Source organism: Dipodomys spectabilis, unplaced genomic scaffold, assembly GCF_019054845.1.
Source record: "Dipodomys spectabilis isolate Male_0828 unplaced genomic scaffold, ASM1905484v1 ptg000480l, whole genome shotgun sequence".
Taxonomy (NCBI): Eukaryota; Metazoa; Chordata; class Mammalia; order Rodentia; family Heteromyidae; genus Dipodomys; species Dipodomys spectabilis.
Genome location: NW_024871157.1, coordinates 1,441,659 through 1,463,319, shown reverse-complemented (window position 1 = coordinate 1,463,319; position 21,661 = coordinate 1,441,659). Strand labels below are relative to the sequence as shown.

At 45.9% G+C, this 21,661-nt stretch overlaps 1 protein-coding gene across 2 annotated transcripts; it reads right to left on the bottom strand.

The window, feature by feature from the left end:
- Positions 1 to 1,757: 1,757 nt before the first annotated feature.
- On the bottom strand, positions 1,758 to 20,940 carry Vps33a (VPS33A core subunit of CORVET and HOPS complexes). 2 transcript variants are annotated; one of them, XM_042669039.1, is made up of 13 exons: positions 20,829 to 20,940; positions 18,887 to 18,952; positions 18,409 to 18,536; positions 16,164 to 16,350; positions 14,275 to 14,391; positions 13,113 to 13,287; positions 10,697 to 10,890; positions 9,328 to 9,454; positions 6,624 to 6,691; positions 5,433 to 5,570; positions 3,826 to 3,963; positions 3,373 to 3,541; positions 1,758 to 2,773 (listed from the first exon to the last, which is right to left on the bottom strand). In XM_042669039.1, exons 1-13 carry the CDS (start codon positions 20,928 to 20,930, stop codon positions 2,592 to 2,594), a joined length of 1,791 nt encoding a protein of 596 aa, XP_042524973.1. In that variant the 5' UTR covers positions 20,931 to 20,940; the 3' UTR covers positions 1,758 to 2,591. The 2 variants fall into 2 exon arrangements, with proteins under 2 accessions (XP_042524973.1, XP_042524972.1); XM_042669038.1 differs by having other exon boundaries at positions 9,322 to 9,454; positions 20,829 to 20,939.
- Between the last annotated feature and the right edge of the window lie 721 nt (positions 20,941 to 21,661).

The window sequence follows — 21,661 nt, the reverse complement described above, 5'->3', positions numbered from 1 at the left end:
CAGGCTCATTTTGGTAATATTTAAAAAGTATTTTTCTGTTGTATAGTGGTGCATACCTATACCTCAAGACTCAGGAAGTTGAGGTGACTTTGAGACCATTTGGGCTACAGAGGTAGATCCTGTCTCACAACTTTTGCTTAAAGTCAACTCCACCAAACACAAACATTTCCTTCTAGTGAAAAGCTAGCTTTTTGTTTTTTACTTCTAGGCTAGAACCTAGGGTTTCATGAATATGCCACTGAGCTAGTCTTCAGTGCACAACAGTGAACAAGACCCAAGCTAAGATGCCACGATAAGCAGTCCATTTCCACTGAGAACAGACTAGAATGGAATAGCATTCTCACTAATAATTAGATGTGCTCTTTTAATCTATTCTCTTTTAACCACTATGTGCTTGCTCCAGAGTTAAGCCACTGACCACTTGTCTCTCTGTTGGCTAATATTCAAAAGAGAGTAAGACAATGGTGTCTATGCAGACTGCTTTATGAAGGGGACTGCTGGTATTGAACTGTCTATCCAGCTAGACAAAAGTCCAGATGTGGGGTAAAAACTACCTTCTCCATGAATAAACTCACTGTTCACATACTCTTTCTCAGGGCACACACTTTGAGACAAAGAATTTCAAGTATTAAATGAACTTACACAAAGGTGAATAATATATAATTATCCACCATGTTCTATCTGCATACAAATAAAGCAATTGATGTTTTTAAGTCTTCTATTAGATGCATTTTTAGGAGCTGACGGAGCTATGCTGTGAGCAGGTAAGTATAGAATGCAGACACATGAGACTACAACTGGCTATCTGTTTGTAGGACAAGAACTGCAGCCAAGGAGGCCTGACCAGACTTGAGCTGAGTCCCAGGAGCCAAAAACATTGCTGGATAATGCAGAGCTCATTCTTAAAAGCAGCTGAGGCTGGAGACTAATGAGGCCCAAAGGCATAAACGAATCTCCCTGGGATAAGTATTTTAAAAAGGATTTTTCTAAAACAAAAATGTTTTTCCATTTTGGAATGTTTTTCCTTCTCAACACTGAATGTCCAGGCCAAATTACTCTATGAGAAATAAGTGTTTTAAACATTGCTCTGGCATTCTTCATTCTTATAACGAAGAGTTTTTAATACAGAATTGCTTTTATAACCAGAATCAGAATTCCAGTAGTGAAAAATGGTGAGAGGGAAACCTAAGTGGCTAATAATTAACAACAGTGGCTCTACATGGGCTGGCACCCTCAGGTGGGGACTGACTGGCTAATTTAAAGCTGTTTTTTGGTTTTTTTTTTTTTGCCGGTTCTGGGGCCTGAACGCTGGGCCTGGCGCTGCCCCTCAACTCTTCAGCTCTACCACTTGAGCCACAGTGCCACTTCCAGCTTATTTTTCTGCTTATGTGGTGCTGAGGAATCGAACCCAGGGCCTCATGCATGCAAAGCAAGCGCTCTACCACTGAGCCACCTTCCTAGCCCCTTTATTTTTATTTTTTTTTGGCAGTAACTGGGGTTGAACTCAGAGTCCTGTGCTACCACCTAAGCCGCCACACTTCCAAATTTTTGTGGGTCTCAAGTTCTTGTCAGGTTAGTCTGAACCTTTATAATTAGGAAGATGAGTGTGTAACACCATATGCAGCCATTGGTTGAGATGACGGTCTCACTAACTTTTTGCCCAGGCTGGCCTCAATCTGCAATCCTCCCAATCTCTTCCTCCTGAGTAGCTGGGATTTCAGGCATGAGCCATGGCGCCCAGGTAGAGCCAGCTAATATTTTTCTGGAAACTGCCAACAGCAGAAAAGCTACCAACTTGCCTCTGCTTGCCAACAAGACTAGCCAGGGGCAGCTCAGGTCACTAGACCAGGGACTGACCACAAGCTCAACACTTCCAAGCAGAATGGTACATGGATTGTAGGACAGGGAAGCAAACTAAAACCTCAGTGAAGGCATTTACTACTGAGATGTCACATCTTCGAGACTATAACTTATGCACTAAGAAAGCTTTTGTAAAGGGTTACATTCTCTGGAACAGCTCCCTGTTATGTTGTTCAGTGTAGATGTGGAACCTCTACAGATGGAACCAATTAAAGACAGAAACTGTGGGCTTAGCCTAAGAAACAAATATGACAGAGACTAGAACTAAAGCTATAATGAAGAAACCAATCAGGGACATCAACAGGCAAACACTATTGTCATGTACAGCCTAGGACAGAAATAACAGCTGTGTGATGACAAGGCAGATATGCCACTTCCATTTCGCCTCTGGGAAGGCAAAGCAGAGCCTGAGCTCTCTGCTTTAAGAGCTGTTTCCATTTGCATGCCTGCACAGGTTACCCGCCGCACTTCTTACCGTATTTCTAGAGGTGTTGACTAAAGACTCCAAACTTAAAAAAATTCAAAAACCAGTGTCTTTTATATACACGTGGGTTATCCTTCCTTCAGGAAATCAGGAACACAGAAGAAGCAGGAAGAAGAAAGCAGCTAGGGAGCAGACCCCAAAGCAGCTTCTGCACTTCTAGTCTCTGTAGGTTTCGGTTCCTTTCAGCAAGTTGTTCAGTGACGGCTGGTTCTGCAGTTTCCTTGCTAAGAAGTCTCCTTTGAACACCCTAGAAAGGTTTTTCCATCAGAGCTTCTATCCAGCTAGTTCCATTCATTAGTTTAGTGGTGGCAATTACATATTCTGTGCCACCATCTTCCAACTGTGAGAGAAACCGCAGGGCAGCAATTTCAGCGAAGGTTACACCCCCAAGGAAAAACACCAGAGTGACTCGGTTTTCTCCTGGTTGACCTAAAATGTAAACATTCCACAATTCAAAAGTCTTTAGAATTGGTGCATTTCTTTCTACTTTTTAGAACATTTTTTCCCACTCTTACAAATAGAAATATCAACTGGGTGCCAATGGCTCATGACTGTAATCCTAGCTATTCAGGAGGCTGAGATCTGAGGATCATGGTTCAAAGCCAGCCTGGGCAAGAAAGTCTGTGAGACTCTTATCTCCAATTGACCACCAAAAAGCTGGTAGTGGAACTGTGGCTCAAGTGGTAGAGCACTAGCCTTGAGTAAAAAAGCTCAGGGACAGCTTCTAGCCTCTGAGTCCAAGCCCCTGGACTAGCACAAAGCAAAAATCAAAAAACACAGAATAGAAAGATCAACAGGCCTTGGTGCAGATAGTTCATCTGAAACCCAGCAACACTGGTTTTGATCTCATGCTTTTTCTTCTGGGAGCCTTGATGGAGAGATGGAAACCTGCTATACCCGAGGGAATACTGAGGCTCCGGTGTGCATTATAGACACTGGCATCTGACTCCTCAGTGCTTTATAAAGCAACTTTCCAATACCTGAAAACCACACTAGCAGCATATAACTGCCCACAGATGAAGACTTACGTTTCTTTTGCAGCCCTGTGGGAAGCGGCTGGCGCTCCTCAAAGTGGGGCCCTGGGAGTATGCGGAGCACCTCCTCGATACTCCGCCATCCCGGCCGCGAGAGCAGCTGGGCCAGTCGCACGCTGAGCGGGGCATAACCACTGTACACATATGAAATGTCTGTTGGATTCTGTTAAACAATGAAAGAGAAAAGAGCCTATAAGCAAACAAACGGAAACCCTGCTATGAGTAATTAAAAGGCACCAGAAAGAATGGTACAGATTCCCCACTGCACCCTTCTTGTCTCTCTAAATCATTCCTCAGAGCACCGTTTGACAGCATTCATTTCCTGCTGATATTTGGAAGGATGTACTGTTTTAACAAAAGAGAAAATGACTTGTAGAAAGCAAGGCAGGTGTCTCGATTGAGCAGCATGTGTGGTTGTGGTGGGTTAAAGGGAGACGTGCATCTCACCTGCTCATTGACATCATCCATCCAGAGACGCAGTGTCTTCCGAATCGTTGGGTGATTGTTTCTGCCTCCTGTCTGTGGCTTTAGCAGGCCAGCCTTCTCTAGGTTGTTCAAGGTCAGTATGTGCTCATAGCCATAAGTCTGCAAGAGAAGTAATTTGCCCTCCATGTCAGATCAGAATGGCTACAATTCCAACAGTACTTCCAACAAATTAATCTGGTATGCATGGCAAGTTCCAGCAGTGACCATCAAATGGGCCTAGGGGACAGAGCAGAGGGTGAAACTTGTGCTAATATGGCTTGCTTCTTACTGCTCATTCAACTTGGAGTTCCTGTTTGTTACTCTAAAGTCACATTTAGAGCCCAACCTAATGAGCATCAAATACATTCTATTTACGTATGGAATTTAATTAGCTCTGTAAAAAGATTAGGAAGATCTGTCTGTAGAGGTATATATTCTAGTAATATCTACTCTTAAGGACAAATAATAACAATATACTCTGTAAAGGATTTTTTTTTGCCAGTCCTGGGGTTTGAACTCAGGGCCTGGACACTGTCCCTGAGCTTCTTTTGCTCAAGGCTAGCTCTCTACCACTTGAGCTATAGCAACCTCTAGCTTCATGCATGCTAGGCAAGCACTCTACCACTAAGCCACATTCCTAGCCCAACGATTTCTTTTTAAAAAGACAATAGATATATAATTGCAGACTCTACTACTTCCTATGCATGCAATTCTGCTCCAAGCACTCTATGTTCATCAACTCTGTCATCTTCTAACTCCACTAGGTAGGTATGATATGATCATCATTTGACAGAGGTAGTGAAATGACCTGCTCAAGGTCACAAGGCATGAGCACAGAGCTGGCTGCACGCAGCCGGTCTTCTCACTCTAAAGTGAGATGTACACATTCACTGTCTACATGCACAGGTGGAAGTCTGGAAGGGGGCAAACCATCTTGCTGGCATGGGTCCCAGCTGGAAGACAGGGGAGGCACACAGGACAGGGGGTACTCATATTTTGCTTCATATACTTCCACAGGTTGCTTGTATAACTTTAAAAAATACAAAAGCCAAAATAATGAATGCTTGTTTTTTGGTTTTGGAGACAGGAACCAGCTGTGGAGCCCAGGGCTGTGGTAAGGACTCAACTATAACCGCCCCCACCCCCCCACACACTGGTACACACTTCCAATAGATCCCTGCACACATCTCCTGACCAGGGGATGTCCACTACTATTGTTTATTGTATAAGTAAACAATGATTCTCAGAGATTCAGAACAAATCCTTGGTGGTAAAGAATTAAAGATAGTAACTACATGCCAAAACACTATAATTATACACATACATGCATGTTTATAGACTGAACTTAGGACTGCTCCTATGCTAGGCCAGTGCTCTACCATTTAAGCCACACTCCCAGTACTTTTATTTTGGTTTCTGAAACACTGTCTTAAGCTATCAATGTCTGGATTGACTTCAAATTCTAGCTTTTCTTACTTATGCCTCTTGAGTAACTGAGATTACAGGTGTGTACTACCATTCCTGACATGGTCTAGTTTTAGAACATGCTGTTGTCCCCCTGGCAAATTGACAGTTTTAGAGTATATTACCTGGAGAATCTCTCTTTTATAATAATCCAACACTTTTTGTTTAAGCCCACTGTTGCACACAGATTGCAGGCAAATCAGCCTTAAGACCTTGATCAACGGATGCTTTTGGGCAATACAGTCCTCGATGTAATTGTTGACCTAGAAGCAGAGTATATACATTAAGTACTGACTATCTAGTGTGGGACTTAAAGAATTTGATGTTTATTACTATTTGGCTAAGTCAAAGTTATGAGGCTAGCTCATTGTTTTTTCATAGCTCCCCAACACTGTCACACACCTCCTGGCCACCACGCAAGTATCAGATCAAATGATGACAGCCCAAGGCTATATGGACTCATATGCTTACCTGGCACAACTTCTCTATGGCCATGGCCACCTAATGAGAGGTGGCTGAGTGTGATATAGTCATCTCAAGAACAGTAGCAATTTTTTTTGGGGGGGGTCAGTTGTGGGGTTGAACTCAGGACCTCACGCATGCAAGGCAAGCACTCTACCACTGAAGCCACCTTCCCAACCACTTTTAAGATGTTTTAATGAAGCCAAATATTTAAACAAATAAAGATAAAATTCTTACAAGAAAGCCTTTTATGTTTTTATTTTCTGGGTCTGTCGTGGGGCTTGAACTCAGGGCCTGGACACTGTCCCTGAGCTCTTCAGCTCAAGGATAGTGTTCTACCACATTGAGCCACAGCACCACTTGCAGTTTTCTGTTGGAGGTATGAGTCTCACAGACTTTCCTGCCTGGTCTGGCTTTGAACAATGATCCTGATCTCAGCCTCCTAAGGAGCTAGGGTGACAGGCATGAGCCATTGCTGCCAGGCGATATCCTAGTTTTTTTAAGTTTTGCATACTGAAGATCAAACCACGGTCTCACGCATAGTAGGCTGGTCCTCTACAATTAAGCTATATCTCCAACCCAAATGCGAATATCTTATCTACTGCAGTCTTTAAAATCTTGGATTTCACGGAGACCACATCTCATCTTGTCAGGTATTACAGAAAGCATCTTACATAGAGTAATATATCTCGTTATATATCTTGTCCTTGATAAAAATCACTTTTCACATTCTATTTTTGCTTCTAAAAATACTTAGGTATGGCTTGGGAATCAGAGCAATAGCATATCTGGTTATAATCTTGTATCTGATAAGCTTTCAACTATCTGTTAGAACAGTCATATCCAACACATACCTTATCCGTGTCTATTCCAGACATAAACTCCTGTTCCACTGTTAATTTATCAAAGAAGTCTTCAGAAGCTAAAAATGTAATTAGCAAATTTGCAACTTAGAATTTCAGTAAATGTTGATTTATGTGATTTTTATATACAAAGTATGGTAAGAAACAAGACATGCAAAAAGGAAAAGCAAGTGCCAGTTGAAATTATTACCTGTCTCAAAAACAAAAACAGTGACTGGAGAACCCTAGAACTTGGCCCTACATTGTACTTTTGCAGACTGACTACAGTACTCTGGTGTCAACCTCAGGATTTACATACTGACCCAGGATTTATAAACAGACTCCTGATTTATATACAAACTTGGGATTTACACAGACTCCTGACTTACATACAGACTCAGGATTTACAGGCAGATTCAGGACTTTGAGGACGGAGAAAGCTAATTTTCTATGAAAGAATTTTCTAAGCACATTTCACTTTTCTCAGTTTAAACTGATTTCTACTTCTGTTATAAAAACAAAGGACCAATTTTCTTTTTCTTTTTTTGTTGGTTGTGGGGCTTGAACTCTGGGCCTGGGCACTGTCCCTCAGCTCTTCAGCTCAAGGAGAGCACTCTACCCCTTGAGCCACAGCACCACTTCCGGTTTTCTAATGGTTTATTGGAGATAAGAGTCTCACAGACTTTCCTGTCTGGGCTGGCTTTGAACCGTGATCCTCAGATCTCAGCCTCCTGAGTAGCTAGGATTATAGGCGTGAGCCACCGGCGCCCGGCTTCAATTTTCATCTAAGATTCAAAACTGCCTTATCTGGCAAGTACACCCCTGCTTTAATGAACAAACACTTTGGGTTTAACATAAATCTTGTGAGCTTTTCCAAAATATTAAACATGGGTTTCTTTTTTTTTTTTTGTGGTAGTGGGGCTTGAACTCTGGGCCTGGGCGCTGTCCCTCAGCTCTTCAGCTCAAGGCGAGCGCTCTACCACTTGAGCTACAGCGCCACTTCCGGTTTTGTGGTGGTTTATTGGAAATAGGAGTCTCATGGTCTCTCCTGCCCGGGCTGGCTTTGAACCGCGATCCTCAGATCTCAGCCTCCTGAGTAGCTAGGATTACAGGCGTAAGCCACCAGCGCCCGGCTCAACATGGGTTTCTTATATGGCAGTTTTGCAAAACAAAATCTGTAATTTTCTGAACTTCAAAAAGGGGGTTACAATGTAACATGTTTGAGGGGCCAGTGTTTCTTGGTCACAGAAAAAAATTTTGAAAAGTGACAACAAATCTACCCCCAAACAAAAACCAAAAACACAAGCTAAAAATCCCAGAACACTGAATTACTCTTCCCAAGTAATCTTTCACTGTGGGGAAAAAAATGTGTTAATTAATTACTTCTAATACCAATAAAGTTAATCACAAATGGAACATTATTCTTTTTTGTGTGTGGTAAAGGAAACTGAGCCCATGTCCTACCAACTGAACCACATCCCAGCCTTTTAAAAATCTTTTGTAGCTTTTTTTTCTTTCTTTTTTTTTCCAGGGCTGAGGACTGAACCCAGGGCCTTGCATGCACTGGGCGGGCGCCATTCCGCTGGGCTAAACCCCCAGCCCCCCTTTTTTAAATCTTAAGATAAGGTTTTATTATTTTTTTGTCTAGACTGGCCTCAAAGTGTTGATATCCTTCCTACTGCCTATGCCACTCAAGTAGCTGGGATTATAAGCATGTACCACCACACTTGGCTACAAGTGGAACATTCTCAGCTGTTAGCATTCATACTCTCACTTAATAATGAAAGCATACACGATGTTAAAATAGAGCTGACAGGCCTGGGTTGCAGCTCAGGGGTTCAGTGCATAAGGCCATGGTGTCTGGTCAGGTAAGGTAAAAAATAAATTTAAAAAGCAAAACAAAATAATTACCATTTAAATTTTTTTTTCCCTGGAGCCAGGTGCCAGTAGCTCACGCCTGTAATCCTAGCTACTCAGGAGGCTGGGATCTGAGGATCATGGTTCAAAGCCAGCCCAGGCAGGAAAGTCTGTGAGACTCTTATCTCCAATAACCCACTAGAAAACTGGAAGTGACGCTGTAGCTCAAGTGGTAGAGTGCTCGCCTTGAGCTGAAGAGCTGAGGGACAGCGCCCAGGCCCAGAGTTCAAGCCCCACGACCGACAAAAAAAAAAAAAAAAAAGAAAAAGAGTTTGAGGCAATAATGGACTAAGATAGGAGTAAGATCCTGTCTCAAAAACAACATGTTGGTTGGGCACCAGTGGCTCACACCTGCAATCCTAGCTACTCAGAAGGCTGAAATCTTAGGGATCTCAGCCAGCCCAGGCAGGAAAGTCAGTGAGACTTATCTCCAATTAACCACCAAAGAGCCAGAAATGTAGCTGTAGCTCAATGACACAGCACTAGCCTTAAGCACAAAAGCTGAGACAGTGCCCAGGCCCTGAGTTCAAATTCCAGAACTGACATACATAAAAACAAAAACAGACAAACAAAAAACCCACCAAAATATCAGCAAAAGGGTTGTAGGTATATTTGAACTCATAGCACGCCTGCCAACAACCATACCTAATTCCCAGATCCAAAATGAAGTGAAATGAGAAAAAAACATAAAGGAAAAGAGCTGACTTACCCAGGAAGCACAAGGTGCCAGTGGCTGGCTAGCATGGTGGATACCCAATAGTCAGTCCAGAATAAAAGAACCATGCCACAGGACACTTACTAGTGACGTCTTTGATTAACTCTGCGATGGAGGTGTGGTTTGCAAGGGAGCCCCTTGCGGCTTGCATGTGGGGCAGCTGCGAGACAAACTGCTTAATCTCTCCCACGGTCTTGGCGTTGTGCCTTTCCTGGAAGAAACAAGATGGCAGCACCATCAGGAGAGGCAGAAATCGCAGAGGGCGCTTCACTGAGATGAGGGTGCAAAAGAACGGAATACATGTAAAGCAGTCTACATCCAGCCTTGACCTGACAATGAATACACAAACAATGAAGAACCCGGGACCAGGCAAGAGGAGGCAGGAGGCGATAATGAAGCGTCAGTGGGAAAGTTCTGGTTCCCAGGGACTTCACTCTCATTACTGCCCATGGCACATGGTGGGTTCCCTGCCACCCTCACGTGGGCTGAACCCGGAATTCTCATCTTTAGCTACAAATTCTAGTATAGGTGATTTTCTTTCTGGTACAGCTGGCTTCCTTATAAGTTAGGTAGGAAATAATTTAATGAAAGAAGATAATGGAAATGTTTATGATGAAAGCTTATAAATTATAAACCTTTATGCTCCCACGTCTCCTGGAACAGAAGAAAATCTGTGGGCGCAGTGGCTTAACCTGCGATTTTAGTTACTTGGGAGGTAGAGATGGGGAGACTGGAGGCTAGCCTGGGAAGTACCTACGACTCCCTCTGCACTTGGGACAGCCAGTCATCCCCCAGGACACGAGGAAGCACAAGCAGGAGGCCGCCAGCCCCAGGCAGGTGTGGACATAAGGCAAGATGCTACCCTGAAAATCACCAATACAAATAGGGGCAGAAGCATAGCTCAAGTGATAAGAGTGCCTGTCAAGCAACCAGGAGAACCTGACTTCAGTCCCCAGTACACCATGAATTAAGTAAGTAGTAAAGGAGAAAGATTTAACGCAGCCCCTTCTGTTATGGGTCAGAGCACAAGTTTTTGTTTTTGCCAGTCCTGGGCTTGAACTCAGGGTCTGGGCACGGTCCCTGAGCTGTTTTTGTTCAAGGCTAGCATTCGACCACTTGAGCCACAACGCACTTCTGGCCTTTTCTGTGTATGTGGTACTGGGGCATCAAACCCAGGGCTTCATGTATGCTAGGCAAGCACTCTACCACTGAGCCACATTCCGAGCCCAAGGGTAAAAGTTTAAGAAGAAACTCCTGGTCCTCCTGCACTGGCAGGCGCAGAGGGTGTCTGAGGGGCAAACCTCTGTCACTTGGAAGCCTGATCTTGCTCAATGTTGAGACCCATCCGTCCTAAGATCCACCCAAGAGACTGAAATGCCTACTCTCCCCAGGGTAGCAGTGACCTTGAACTCCCACCCCAGAGCAGCAAGATGACCACCAAAGCCTGTTTCACCTCAAATGCTGCAGAGATGATCTTTGCCTTTTTGCTGAGCACCGAGCCCACTGCATTGAAGTTCTTGTCCCGGATCTCAGCATACAGCTCCTCCGCAGAGTTGAGCTGAAGTTTCTTTGCCTCTGTGGGTAGGTCCTTCCCACCGTCACCCTGTTTCTTAGGTGCAAACTTCTCTGGGGGTAATTTCACATAACCTGCACAGCAATGGAAAAAACATGAATGCGTGCAATTACTGGAAGAACCCAGAGTTGGGTTGGTTCTACCAAAAGCAAGTTAAGTCTTTGCGCATGCCTAGCAAGTGCAAAGCCCTGAGATCAAACCCTAGTACCATTAAATAAATGATAATTACCAGAAAGAAAGAAAGTAGGAAGAGAGGGAAGGAGAGAGAAAGAGAGAATGGGAGGGAAGACAAGAGGGAGAAAAGTGCTAGTGGCTCATGCCTGTAATCCTAGCTACTCAGGAAGCTAAGATCTGAGGATCACAGTTCAAAGCCAGCCTGGGCAGCAAAGTCCATGAGACTCTTTATCTCCAACAAACCACCAGAAAACCCAAAGTGGCACTGTGGCTCAAGTGGTACAGCACTCGCCTTGAGGTGAAGAGCGCAGGGACAGCAGCCAAGCCCAGAGTTCAAGTCCCATGACCAACCAAAAAATAAAAAACAAAAAAAAAGGGAGGGAGAGGAGGGCAGGAGAGGTGTCTGGGGATAAAAGATGGTTTCCTACCTCAAATACCAGAAAACAAACTGTAGGTCCTGTCCCTTAGTGGATTGTGGGGGGTACAGAGCAGCAAAACCAACAAAACCACACAAACAGCAAAAAGCGAAACAAAATTCCAGAGGATAATATCACATGACTTAAAAAATAAACGTTTATGCCGAGCGCTGGTGGCTCACGCCTGTAATCCTAGCTACTCAGGAGGCTGAGATCTGAGGATCACGGTTCAAAGCCAGCCAGGGCAGGAGAGACTGTGAGACTCCTATCTCCAATAAATCACCAGAAAACCAGAAGTGGCGCTGTAGCTCAAGTGGTAGAGCGCTCGCCTTGAGCTGAAGAGCTGAGGGACAGCGCCCAGGCCCAGAGTTCAAGCCCCACGACCGACCAAGAAAAAAAAAAGTTTTGTTTTTTTTATCAAAGTGTGCACATATAATATGAATCATATTTCTTACTATGGGTTGTACCCTAAGCAGTCACAAAACTGCTCTAAAGCAAGGATCAGAAACTGCCCTAAGGGCCAAATTCTGGCCATTTCCTGTTTTCATTTCATTTATTTATTTGTTGGTCATGGGGCTTAAACTCAAGGCCTACTCACTCAAGCTAGCTTTTGTGCTGAAAGCTAGCCCTCTACCACCTTGAGTCTGAGTGCCACTTCCGGTTTTCTAGTGGTTAATTGGAGTTCAGTGTTTCATGGGATCTTTCCTGCCCCAGGCTGCCTTTGAACTGCGATCTTCATATCTCAGCTGCTCAGCTACGATAATAGGCATAAGCCACTGGCACCTGTTTTCATAAATAAACTTTTATTAGCACATATCCTCATCTATTCTTTTCTAAACAGATAACTCAAGGGGCATGCTCAGGGTTTAGGCTTTCTTGGGCATAGAGTTGAAGTTTTCTGCTGGAGACGCTGTATCTTGGGGAGGTGGACAGAGTATGACACTGATTAGAGTGCAGGGCACTGTGGAGATGCAACAATGAAATCCCTCTTTCTACCATTAATATAAGCCAATAAGTTTATTCTTTAGCTTTTTTTTTGTTGGTCGTGGGGCTTGAACTCTGGGTCTGGGCGTTGTCTCTCAGCTCTTCAGCTCAAGGCGAGTGTTCTAGCACTTGAGCTACAGCTCCACTTCCGGTTTTTAGGCAGTTTATTGGAGATAAGAGTCTCACAGAAGGAGCTGGGAAGGTGGCTCAGTGGTAGAGCGCTTGCCTTGCATACATGAGGCCCTGGGTTTGATTCCTCAGCAACACATAAGCAGAAAAGGCCGGAAGTGGTGCTATGGCTCAAGTGGCAGAGCACTAGCCTTGAGCTGAAGAGCTGAGGGACAGCGTCCAGCCCAGAGTTCAGGCCCTATGACCAACCAAAAAAAAGATTCTCACAGACTTTCCTGCCCAGACTGACTTTGAACTGCAATCCTCAGATCTCAGCTTCCTTAGTAGCTAGGATTACAGGTATGAGCCACTGGCACCTAGTTTTAACTTTTATTTTTTAAATCCTCACTAGAAATTGAATTTTTAAGTTCAAATAACATCTAAGAAAATAAAAATAATAGCCTGGAGTGGGGGATGTGGTAGAGGGCCAGGCCAGCAAATATGAAGCCCGAAGTTCAAATCTCAGAACTGTCCACTCCTGAAAGAAAAAGTTGCCATGGTAGCGCCCATGTAGAAAGGTATTTCTGAGTGAGCTACCTTGGCACTTCACTTACTGTTCTGAATGCCATAGATCTCATCAATCAGACCTTCATAGGTGAGCTGAGTGGCAAGCGGTGTTAATAAATCCACGTTTCGATCGAGCAACAAGAGGTTATCAAAAACAGGAAATATTGAATTTTGGCTTCCTGTAAATTCTCTTTTCATCCTCATCATCATATTGGCCACTTGCTGTAAACAAAACATTGGATCAGGCTGGGCCCTCCTGGGAACTAACAGGTTTTAAAATTCAGCTAAAAATAGAAAGGCAATCAAAAAAGTAAAAAAAAGGAGAAAAACTGCAAGTGTTTAGCAGCCATCAGAAGCATTTGCCATGGGCTCCCTTTCCAACACGGCAGCCACTGCTTCCTAGTGAGGAACAAAGTCAGCCCTGAACCACTGCTCCCAGCGAAGGGAGGCTGGCTTTGGGGAAACTTAGCTGTGGACAGCGGGAGCCCCGAACCCACGGCTCTTCACTGCTTTACAGAGATCATGACTGACCCTGAACTCATGTCTAGCAATTCTAGAAGCTGGCCTCAGGAAGCTTTCCTAGCACATTATCCTCTCTGGAAGACACAGCATGACTTTCCAGTGCCTGGAGACACTGGACTCAACTATGTTTGGGGGCTCAGTTTAAACAGCAAAAGCCCCAATATAAAGATTAGAAGTGGGCCGGGAATGTCGCTTAGTGCACGCGTAGCATGCATGAAGCAAGGGTTCGATTCCTCAGTACCGCATAAACAGAAGAAGCCGGAAGTGGTGCTGTGGCTCAAAAGTTGTAGAGTGCTAGCCTGGAGCAAAAAGAAGCTCAGGGACAGTGCCTAGGCTGAGTTCAAGCCCCAGGACTGGAGAGAAAAAAAAAGTGTGAAAAGTGCTGGGAAAGAGGCACTTGTTCACAGTCTGAGACTCAAACTTAGAAGGCAGGGGTCACCTGAGGGACCTCAGCTGGGAAAGTATCTAGGTGTGATGTGGGTCCTCACCCCTGGTGGACACATACAAAGCACCCTGGGTACTGGTGTGTGCTGATGCAGGTCAGGCATTAATTGTGGTACAGAGGCTAATTCCCAGTCACAGAATTGGTGACTGACAGGCTTGGTTATGTTTGTGAAATTTTCCCTTCCTCCCTCATTTGGGGACCACGAACTCCCAATTTAGCAACAGAAAATAGCTGCTTCTCACCCGAGCACATTCTCCTTTCCCAAAGATCTGGGGGATGGTTCCGTACAGTGCCTGTATGGTCATCAGCCCCTTGGCCGCGTGGTACAGGCTGGTCTGGTCACCTTCCAGGTAGCACTCCTGCAGGGGAGACAGGCCATGGTGGGCCATCTTCCAGGGACCTGGTGCCCTGCTCGGTTCCTGGTGCTGTGGTTCATTTCCATCTACTTCACGGTTTACTGTGGACACATCACAAAGCCAGCAGCCCTTGGCAGGGTGCAGATGTGTGAGCCACTCCCCAGGCACAGCTGGAGTTGCCTAGGAGAACCATGTGCTGGCCAAGGCTCTCACCTTCATGGCTGAATATAAGCTGGCAGGGGTCTCCAGGGGGCTATATCTTCTCTGGGTACTGCCTCAAAGTCGCCAGGACAACCTAGAAGAATACTTTTGCCTTTTTCCCTCAGTACTGGGGATTGCACACAGGGTCTCCAGCATGCAGGGCCAACACTCTACTACCTGAGCCATGCCCCTGGTCCTTTTGCTTTTGAGTTTTTTCAGACAGAGTGGCAAGCCTTTGCCACAGCAGGTCTCCAGCCTCCACCTTCTATCTCCACCACAGTACTCTCCTCTATGTCTAGGGTAGCTAGTGTTACAGGCATATGCTACATAAGTAAAGCTATCATTACAAAGTTTAGCTGTTATTGAAAAAGTCCAATGGGAAGTATTTACAAGGCATTCTAACACTCTTAAAATACAAGCTATACTACACACTAGGAAAAGATACTTGTTTTTTTTCTTTTGGTCAGTTGTGGGGCTTGAACTCTGGGCCTGGGCGATGTCTCTGAGCTCTTCAGCTCAAGGCTAGCGCTCTACCACTTAAGCCACAGTGCCATTTCCAGTTTTCTGGTGGTTCAATGGAGGTAAGAGTCTCACAGACTTCCCTGCGCTTTGAAACACGAACCTCAGATTTCAGCTTCCTGAGTAGCTAGGATTACAGGCCTGAGCCACTGGTGCCCAGCTATTTGTTTTTGTAAGCCACAATTTGTACCCAGAACATATAAGGAATTCTTCAAGGTAGAGCTCTCGCCTTGAGCTGAAGAGCATAAGCACAGAGCTCAAGCCCAGAGTTCAAGTCCCATGACCAACAAAAAAAAAGAAATCCCATCATTTGAGAGGCTGAGGCAGAAGGATCAAGAATTCTGACAAACATAAGCTACACGGCAGAAGTGGCGCTGTGGCTCAAGTGGTAGAGTGCTAGCCTTGAGCTCAAGAGCTGAGGGATGGCATCCGGGCCCAGAGTTCAAGCCCTATGACCAACAAAAACAACAAAAACAAAAAAAAAAAAACAAAAAACAATGAGAAAGAACAGTTTTGCCAGGTGTTGGTGGCTCATGCCTGGAATCCTAGCTACTCAAGAGGCTGAGATCTGAGGATCATGGTTCAAAGCTCTAGCAGGAAAGTCCTAGAGATTCTTATCTCCAATTAACCACCAGAAAACCCGAAGTGGCACTGTGGCTCAAAGTGGTAGAGTACTAACCTTGAGCAAATGACCTCAGCGACAGTGCTCAGGGCCAACTGACAAAAAAAATAAAAAATAAAAAATTAAAAAATAAAAAAAAAATTAAATGAGCCTCAGCTGGACAGAGCTCATGGACTGCAAATTAAGATAATATCATAAACCAAGTATAGTGTTTCACACCTGCACTTGGGAGGCAGAGGCAAGAGGATCAAAAGTTCGAGGAGGGCCTCAGTTACCCAGAGAGTTCTAGCTCAACCTTGGCTCTATAGAAAGACTGGATGTCAAAACAAACTGAACCCAACACCAAACAAAACAAAAAAAAGATCATTATGCATCCATGTTCACTCATTTGGCAAAATCTCAAAGTCTGATGTGAGGGAAGTGCCCTGCTTACTTTGAATGCACCCTCCGATTCCATGGACAGGAGATCGCCATCGAATGGAATGAGGTCTAGACTGTACTCATCCCTGTGAATGAAGGAGCCCAGAACGCCCAGGTCTTTCAACCGCTGTTCACAAAGCAAGCTGCGGCGTGGCACAAACAAAATGTGGAAATCTCTGGCAGGCCCACGTCGGTCTTCGCTGTAAAGGAAGTGACAAGGCAAACAGCTTGTGAGCTCCTTAGGGTCTGAGGTGATTTTGCTTACCACTGCCACAGGCACTAATGAAATGCTGGTGAAAGCCAGGCGCCGGTGGCTCACGCCTGTCATCCTAGCTACTCAGGAGGCTGAGATCTGAGGATCACGGTTCAAAGCCAGTCTGGACAGGAACGTCCGTGAGACTCTTATCTCCAATAAAACCACTAGAAAAAACCGGAAGTGGCGCTGTGGCTCAAGCGGTAGAGCGCTCGCCTTGAGCTGAAGAGTGCAGGGACAGTGCCCAAGCTCAGAGTTCAAGTCCCATGACCGACCAAAAAAAAAAAAGAAATGCTGGTGAAGCCAGGTGCCAGTTGCTCACACTTGTAATCCTACCTACTCAGGAGGAGGCAGAGATCTGAGGATCACGGTTCAAAGTCAGCCCAGGCAGGAAAGTCTGTGAGACTCATATCTCCAACCAACCACCTGAAAACCGGAAGTGGTGCTATGGCTCAAGTGGTAGAGCACTCACCTTGAGCTGAAGAGCTCAGGGACAGTGTCCAAGCCCAGAGTTCAAGCCCCACAACCGACAAAAACAAAAACAAAAAGAAATGCTAGTGAGATACACAGAAAATGAAACTCAGACCCAACCTGTTAATAGTTCTGTGCTTTCTTTTTCCCCCAGCAGGAAGGCAGTGCTGCATCACATTTAGTGTGGTTTACTTTGACGTTGGTGGTGTATCTTCTTGCATTTGTTTTGGACATTTTGGGGACACTAAAGCTCTCAGGTTTATTAAAACGGGGCATCTGTGACTTACTGAGAACAAATAGCTCTTCAGCCAAACTAATGCAACAGACTCTGACATTACAAGAGCTTACTCCTGACTCCTCCACTGTGCAACCTGAGAGTGGACTTCCAAAAATAACTTGCATGCTTTTAAGATTTTAGGAGCTATATCTATCAATTGTACCACAAAGTGCAGACTGCAGACAGAACTTCCTGTATAGACTGGATGCTATATTAAATTTTTAATCAGCTCTTACTTTTTTTGCTTATGAAATACAAGCTTAGATATAATCATCTGATACATTGAAAAATAACCATTGAAGTATTAAAACTAAATAAAACATCTAGAGAACTTTGTATTGCAATAGCTTCAAATTTTTCTTATTGTTTGTATGAGACAAGGACTCAACCTCAGTACCTGATGCTTTTGCTCACCGGCTGGTGCTCTACCAACTGAGCCATGCCTGCAGTTCCATGGCTTTCAGCTATCCCTAGAGAATAAGATTACGGGTCTCAAACTATTCAGAACAACTTGACAAGTTTCCCATCCCCACTCTAGTATTTTTCTATCCTGTCACAGTTTTCCAAGAAGTCACTTTCAAATGCACTAGCTAGGGGCTTGTAAATGAGCAAGAACACAGTACATTAAGAATCATATAGGGGGGCTGGGAAGGTGGCTCAGTGGTAGAGTGCTTGCCTTGCATGCCTGAGGCCCTGGGTTCGATTCCTCAGCACCACATAAAGAAAAAAGCCGGAAGTGGCGCTGTGGCTCAAGTGGTAGAGCACTAGCCTTGAGCTGAAGAGCTGAGGGACAGCGCCTAGGCCCAGAGTTCAGGCCCCACGACTGGAATAAAAAAAAAAAAAAAGAATCATATGGGGGGGAGGGGAGGCTGGGAAGGGAGGTGAAGGGTAAACAAAGGAGGAGGCTACAATGCTTGGTAAGAAATGTATGCATTATCCTGCCCATGTAATTGTAACCCCTCTGTACAGTATGTTCACAAATAAAATAAAATTAAAAAAAAAAAAAAAGAATCATATAGATATGGGAAGGTGGCTCAGTGGTAGAGTACTTGCCTTGTCTGCCTAAGGCCCTGGGTTTGATTCCTCAGCACCACATAAGCAAAAAGAAAAAAGTCGGAAGTGGTGCTGTGGCTCAAGTGGTAGAGCTTTGAGCTGAAGAGCTGAGGGACAGCGCCCAGGCCCAGAGTTCAGGCCCCACCCCCCCAAAAAAAATCATACAAACATCTTTATATCATGCCAATATAAGATCTGAGATACCTGAGCACATTTTCAGCAATTATATCCATCAATTCTAGCCTGGGTCGGACAAAAAAAATAATATTCTTGACATCAGCCGCTGGCAAACGACTTCCTTTAAGTGTGAACATTTTTTCCACTTCATGTTCCTGGGAAAACACATACACAAAAGATTAGTGAAAAGCCTAGCATTTCTCACACATACAAAGTCATTTGTGCTCCCAATCGAATGAATGCTAATACTTTACGATCAAATTCAGACTTCCTCAAGCCAAGTGCAGCAAGGACAAAGTTTCGGGACAAAGCATGCTATGGTCACATAGAACAAATAGGATCAGCATAGACCACTGCAGGCAAAATGTGAATCACATATCAGAATGATCATCTGTAATAACCAAACAACTGTGCAAGCATTTGCTAAGAAAAAAAGTCAAATCCTATTATCGCTGCTAATGTTCAAAATTACTAATCCTTGAATAAAACCCAAGTAACTTATTACCTTCAGTAGTGAATACTGTGCAATCAAGCCAAATGGTCCTGTTAGGTACTCGTCCCAAACTATTGCCTACAAGAGAAAAGACACATCCTTATTACAGTAAGATCTTAAGAAGTTCAGCATCACATCAACAGAAAACAGCAATTATATCTTTTTCTAACTCAAGAGTAACTGGTTCTGACCACAACGATAACCTACAGGTTTAAAGGGAAACAAGCTGTGAAACAGGTGGTGCTACAAGGGCCCCTGTGAAGTGAAAAGATCGAATCACTGTCCTCAGCAGAAAGAAAAGGCCATCGTTTTCTGTGTACATGTTGTGGTATTCTTAGACTGAGCTGGATGAAAATTGATGATTATTAAAACCTATGTTATCACTGTTCCTAATTAGCACTCGGTCTTTGGATTTTTTTTTTTTTTGGTCAATCGTGGGGCTTGAACTCTGGGCTTGGGCGCTGTCTCTCATCAGCTCTTCAGATCAAGGCCAGCGCTCTACGGCTTGAGACTCAGTGCCACTTCTGGTTTTCAAGTGGTTTACTGGAGATAAGAGTCTTATGGACTTTCTTGCCCAGGCTGGCTTTGAACCGTGTTCCTCAGCTCTCAGCCTCCTGAGTAGCTAGGATGATAGGCATGAGCCACCAGCACCCGGCGGTCTTTGGATTTTTAATTAATTTTTTCCAGTCCTGGGACTTGAACTTTGGGTCTGGGCACTGTCCCTGAGCTTCTTTTGCTCAAGGCTAGCAATCTACCACTTGAGCCATAGCACCACTTCTGGCTCTGTGAATGTAGGACTGAGGAATTGAACCCAGGGTTTCATGCATGTTAGGCAAGCATTCTACCTCTAAGCCACATTCCCAGTCCTAATTAATTTACTTGAGACAAGTCTCAATGTATAACTCAGGCTGAACTCAAACTCAAGATCCTCTTTCCTCAGCATCTCAAGTGCTGGGATTACAGCTGTGCCCCGCCACACAGATCCTATAAATATTTCTACTGCAAAAAATCCCAACTTGACTTCTCACTTTAAAAAACTGAAATTTAAATAACTATTCAGCTCCAAGAAACAACAGAAAGACTCCTGAGTACCTACATCCCCTAGTGAAACATTTTACAAAATATAGTATTACACTTAGAATACCAGCATGATACAATCCACGTTGTTTTAGATTCTAGCATCATTTGCTGAATTTAATTTGGCTCCTATGATTTAGCCTACTTTCTCTCCTCAATGGTTGCTACCACTCCACCTTTTGGGGTTCTGTTCTCTCCAAGATGGGTTCCTGAGGTTCTTCCAACCTATTTTTCTCTTCAGAGAAAAGTACTTCTCTTCAGAGGAGTACGTCTGGTTACTCTGGTGGGGGTAATAATACTTAAAAAAAAAACCTGGGGTTGGAAGCGTGGCTCAGCTGGTAGGGCGCTAGCCAATGAGCATAAGTGTCAGGTATTGAGTTCGAGTACCAATGTCGGACCTAAAAAGAATTTTAAGAAGTGGCCGTAGGTGGTTGGTGCAAGCCTGTACTTGGGGTACCTGTGCGGCAGAGGCAGGGGGATCATGAACTCGAGGCCAGCCTGGGCTACGCAGCGAGGCCCTGTGTCAGAAGGTGGCCACGCTGAAGTCCCGGCACGGGGCTTCCGCCGCAGCCCGAGCGGACAGAGGGCGGCGGGGCGGCGGGGCGGCGGGGCGCAGCGCTCGGGGCCGAGCGGACCCGGCCGGGCCCGCGGCGCTGACCCGCGGGGCGGGGAGGGGGACAGCGGGACATCACGGCGGCTCTCGGCGGTGCCACGCGACCCGGGCCCCGGCCCTCCCGCCTCGGCGAGGCGGCCGGTTCCGGGCGCAGGTGCAAGGCCCCGAGGCCCGCCGCCCGGGGAGACCTCGTCCACCCGGAACCCAGGCGGCCGGGTCGGGCCAGGGGCGGCGAGGGCGGCGCGGCTGCCCGCCGACCCTCACCTTGCTTCCCGCGCACTTGTCCAGAAATTCACGCAGCTCGCGGCGCACCGCCTCGCGCAGCACGTTCAGGTTCACTCGCCCATAGGACAGGTGCGCCGCCATCTTGCCCGCGGAACTCCCTGTCACGTGACCGCGGTCGTCCGCTTACGCACACTCGCTTCCGGCGGCCGGACCGACCAGTTAGAATCGGCGGGGTCCCGGGGCCCGCCCCTTCCTCGGGCGCCGAGGGCCGCGCGTCCCGCGTCGGGTTTGCGCGTGTCGGAGGCTCCTCGCGCCCGAGCTCTTGCGTCGCCGGAACCCGGGGAGCGGCCGGGCGGGCCTCTGGTCCGACCAGAGCCTGAAGATGCTGAAGACGCCACCGGAGGCCGGGAACGGCGACGCCGGGGCGCGAACGTTCCGCAGAGGCTGCCAGAAGCTGGTGGAGACGCGGCTCACGGCACTGGAGGAGAAAGCTGCTCAGACTCTCGGTTCCGTCAAGCACAGGCATTGCATTTATTATTTCTTGTCGGCCGCGGGGCTTGAACTCGGGGCCTGGACGCCGTCCCTGCGCCCTTTTGCTCGAGGCCAGGGCTCTGCCACTTTGAGCCGCCACAGCTCCACTGCCGACTTTCTGGTGGTTAATTGGAGATGAGTCCAAGAGGGATTTCACTGCCCGGGCTGGCTTTGATCGCTGATCCTCAGATCTCAGCCTCCCGAGGAGCTAGGACGACAGGCGTCAGCCACCGGCGCCCGGCTGCCAGACACAGTTCAGAGTTTAACATAAGAGCACACATGCAAAGCCTTTCATGTCCTAGCTCTCAACTCCGTTTCCACTGTGTCCCAGCTTGCCTCAG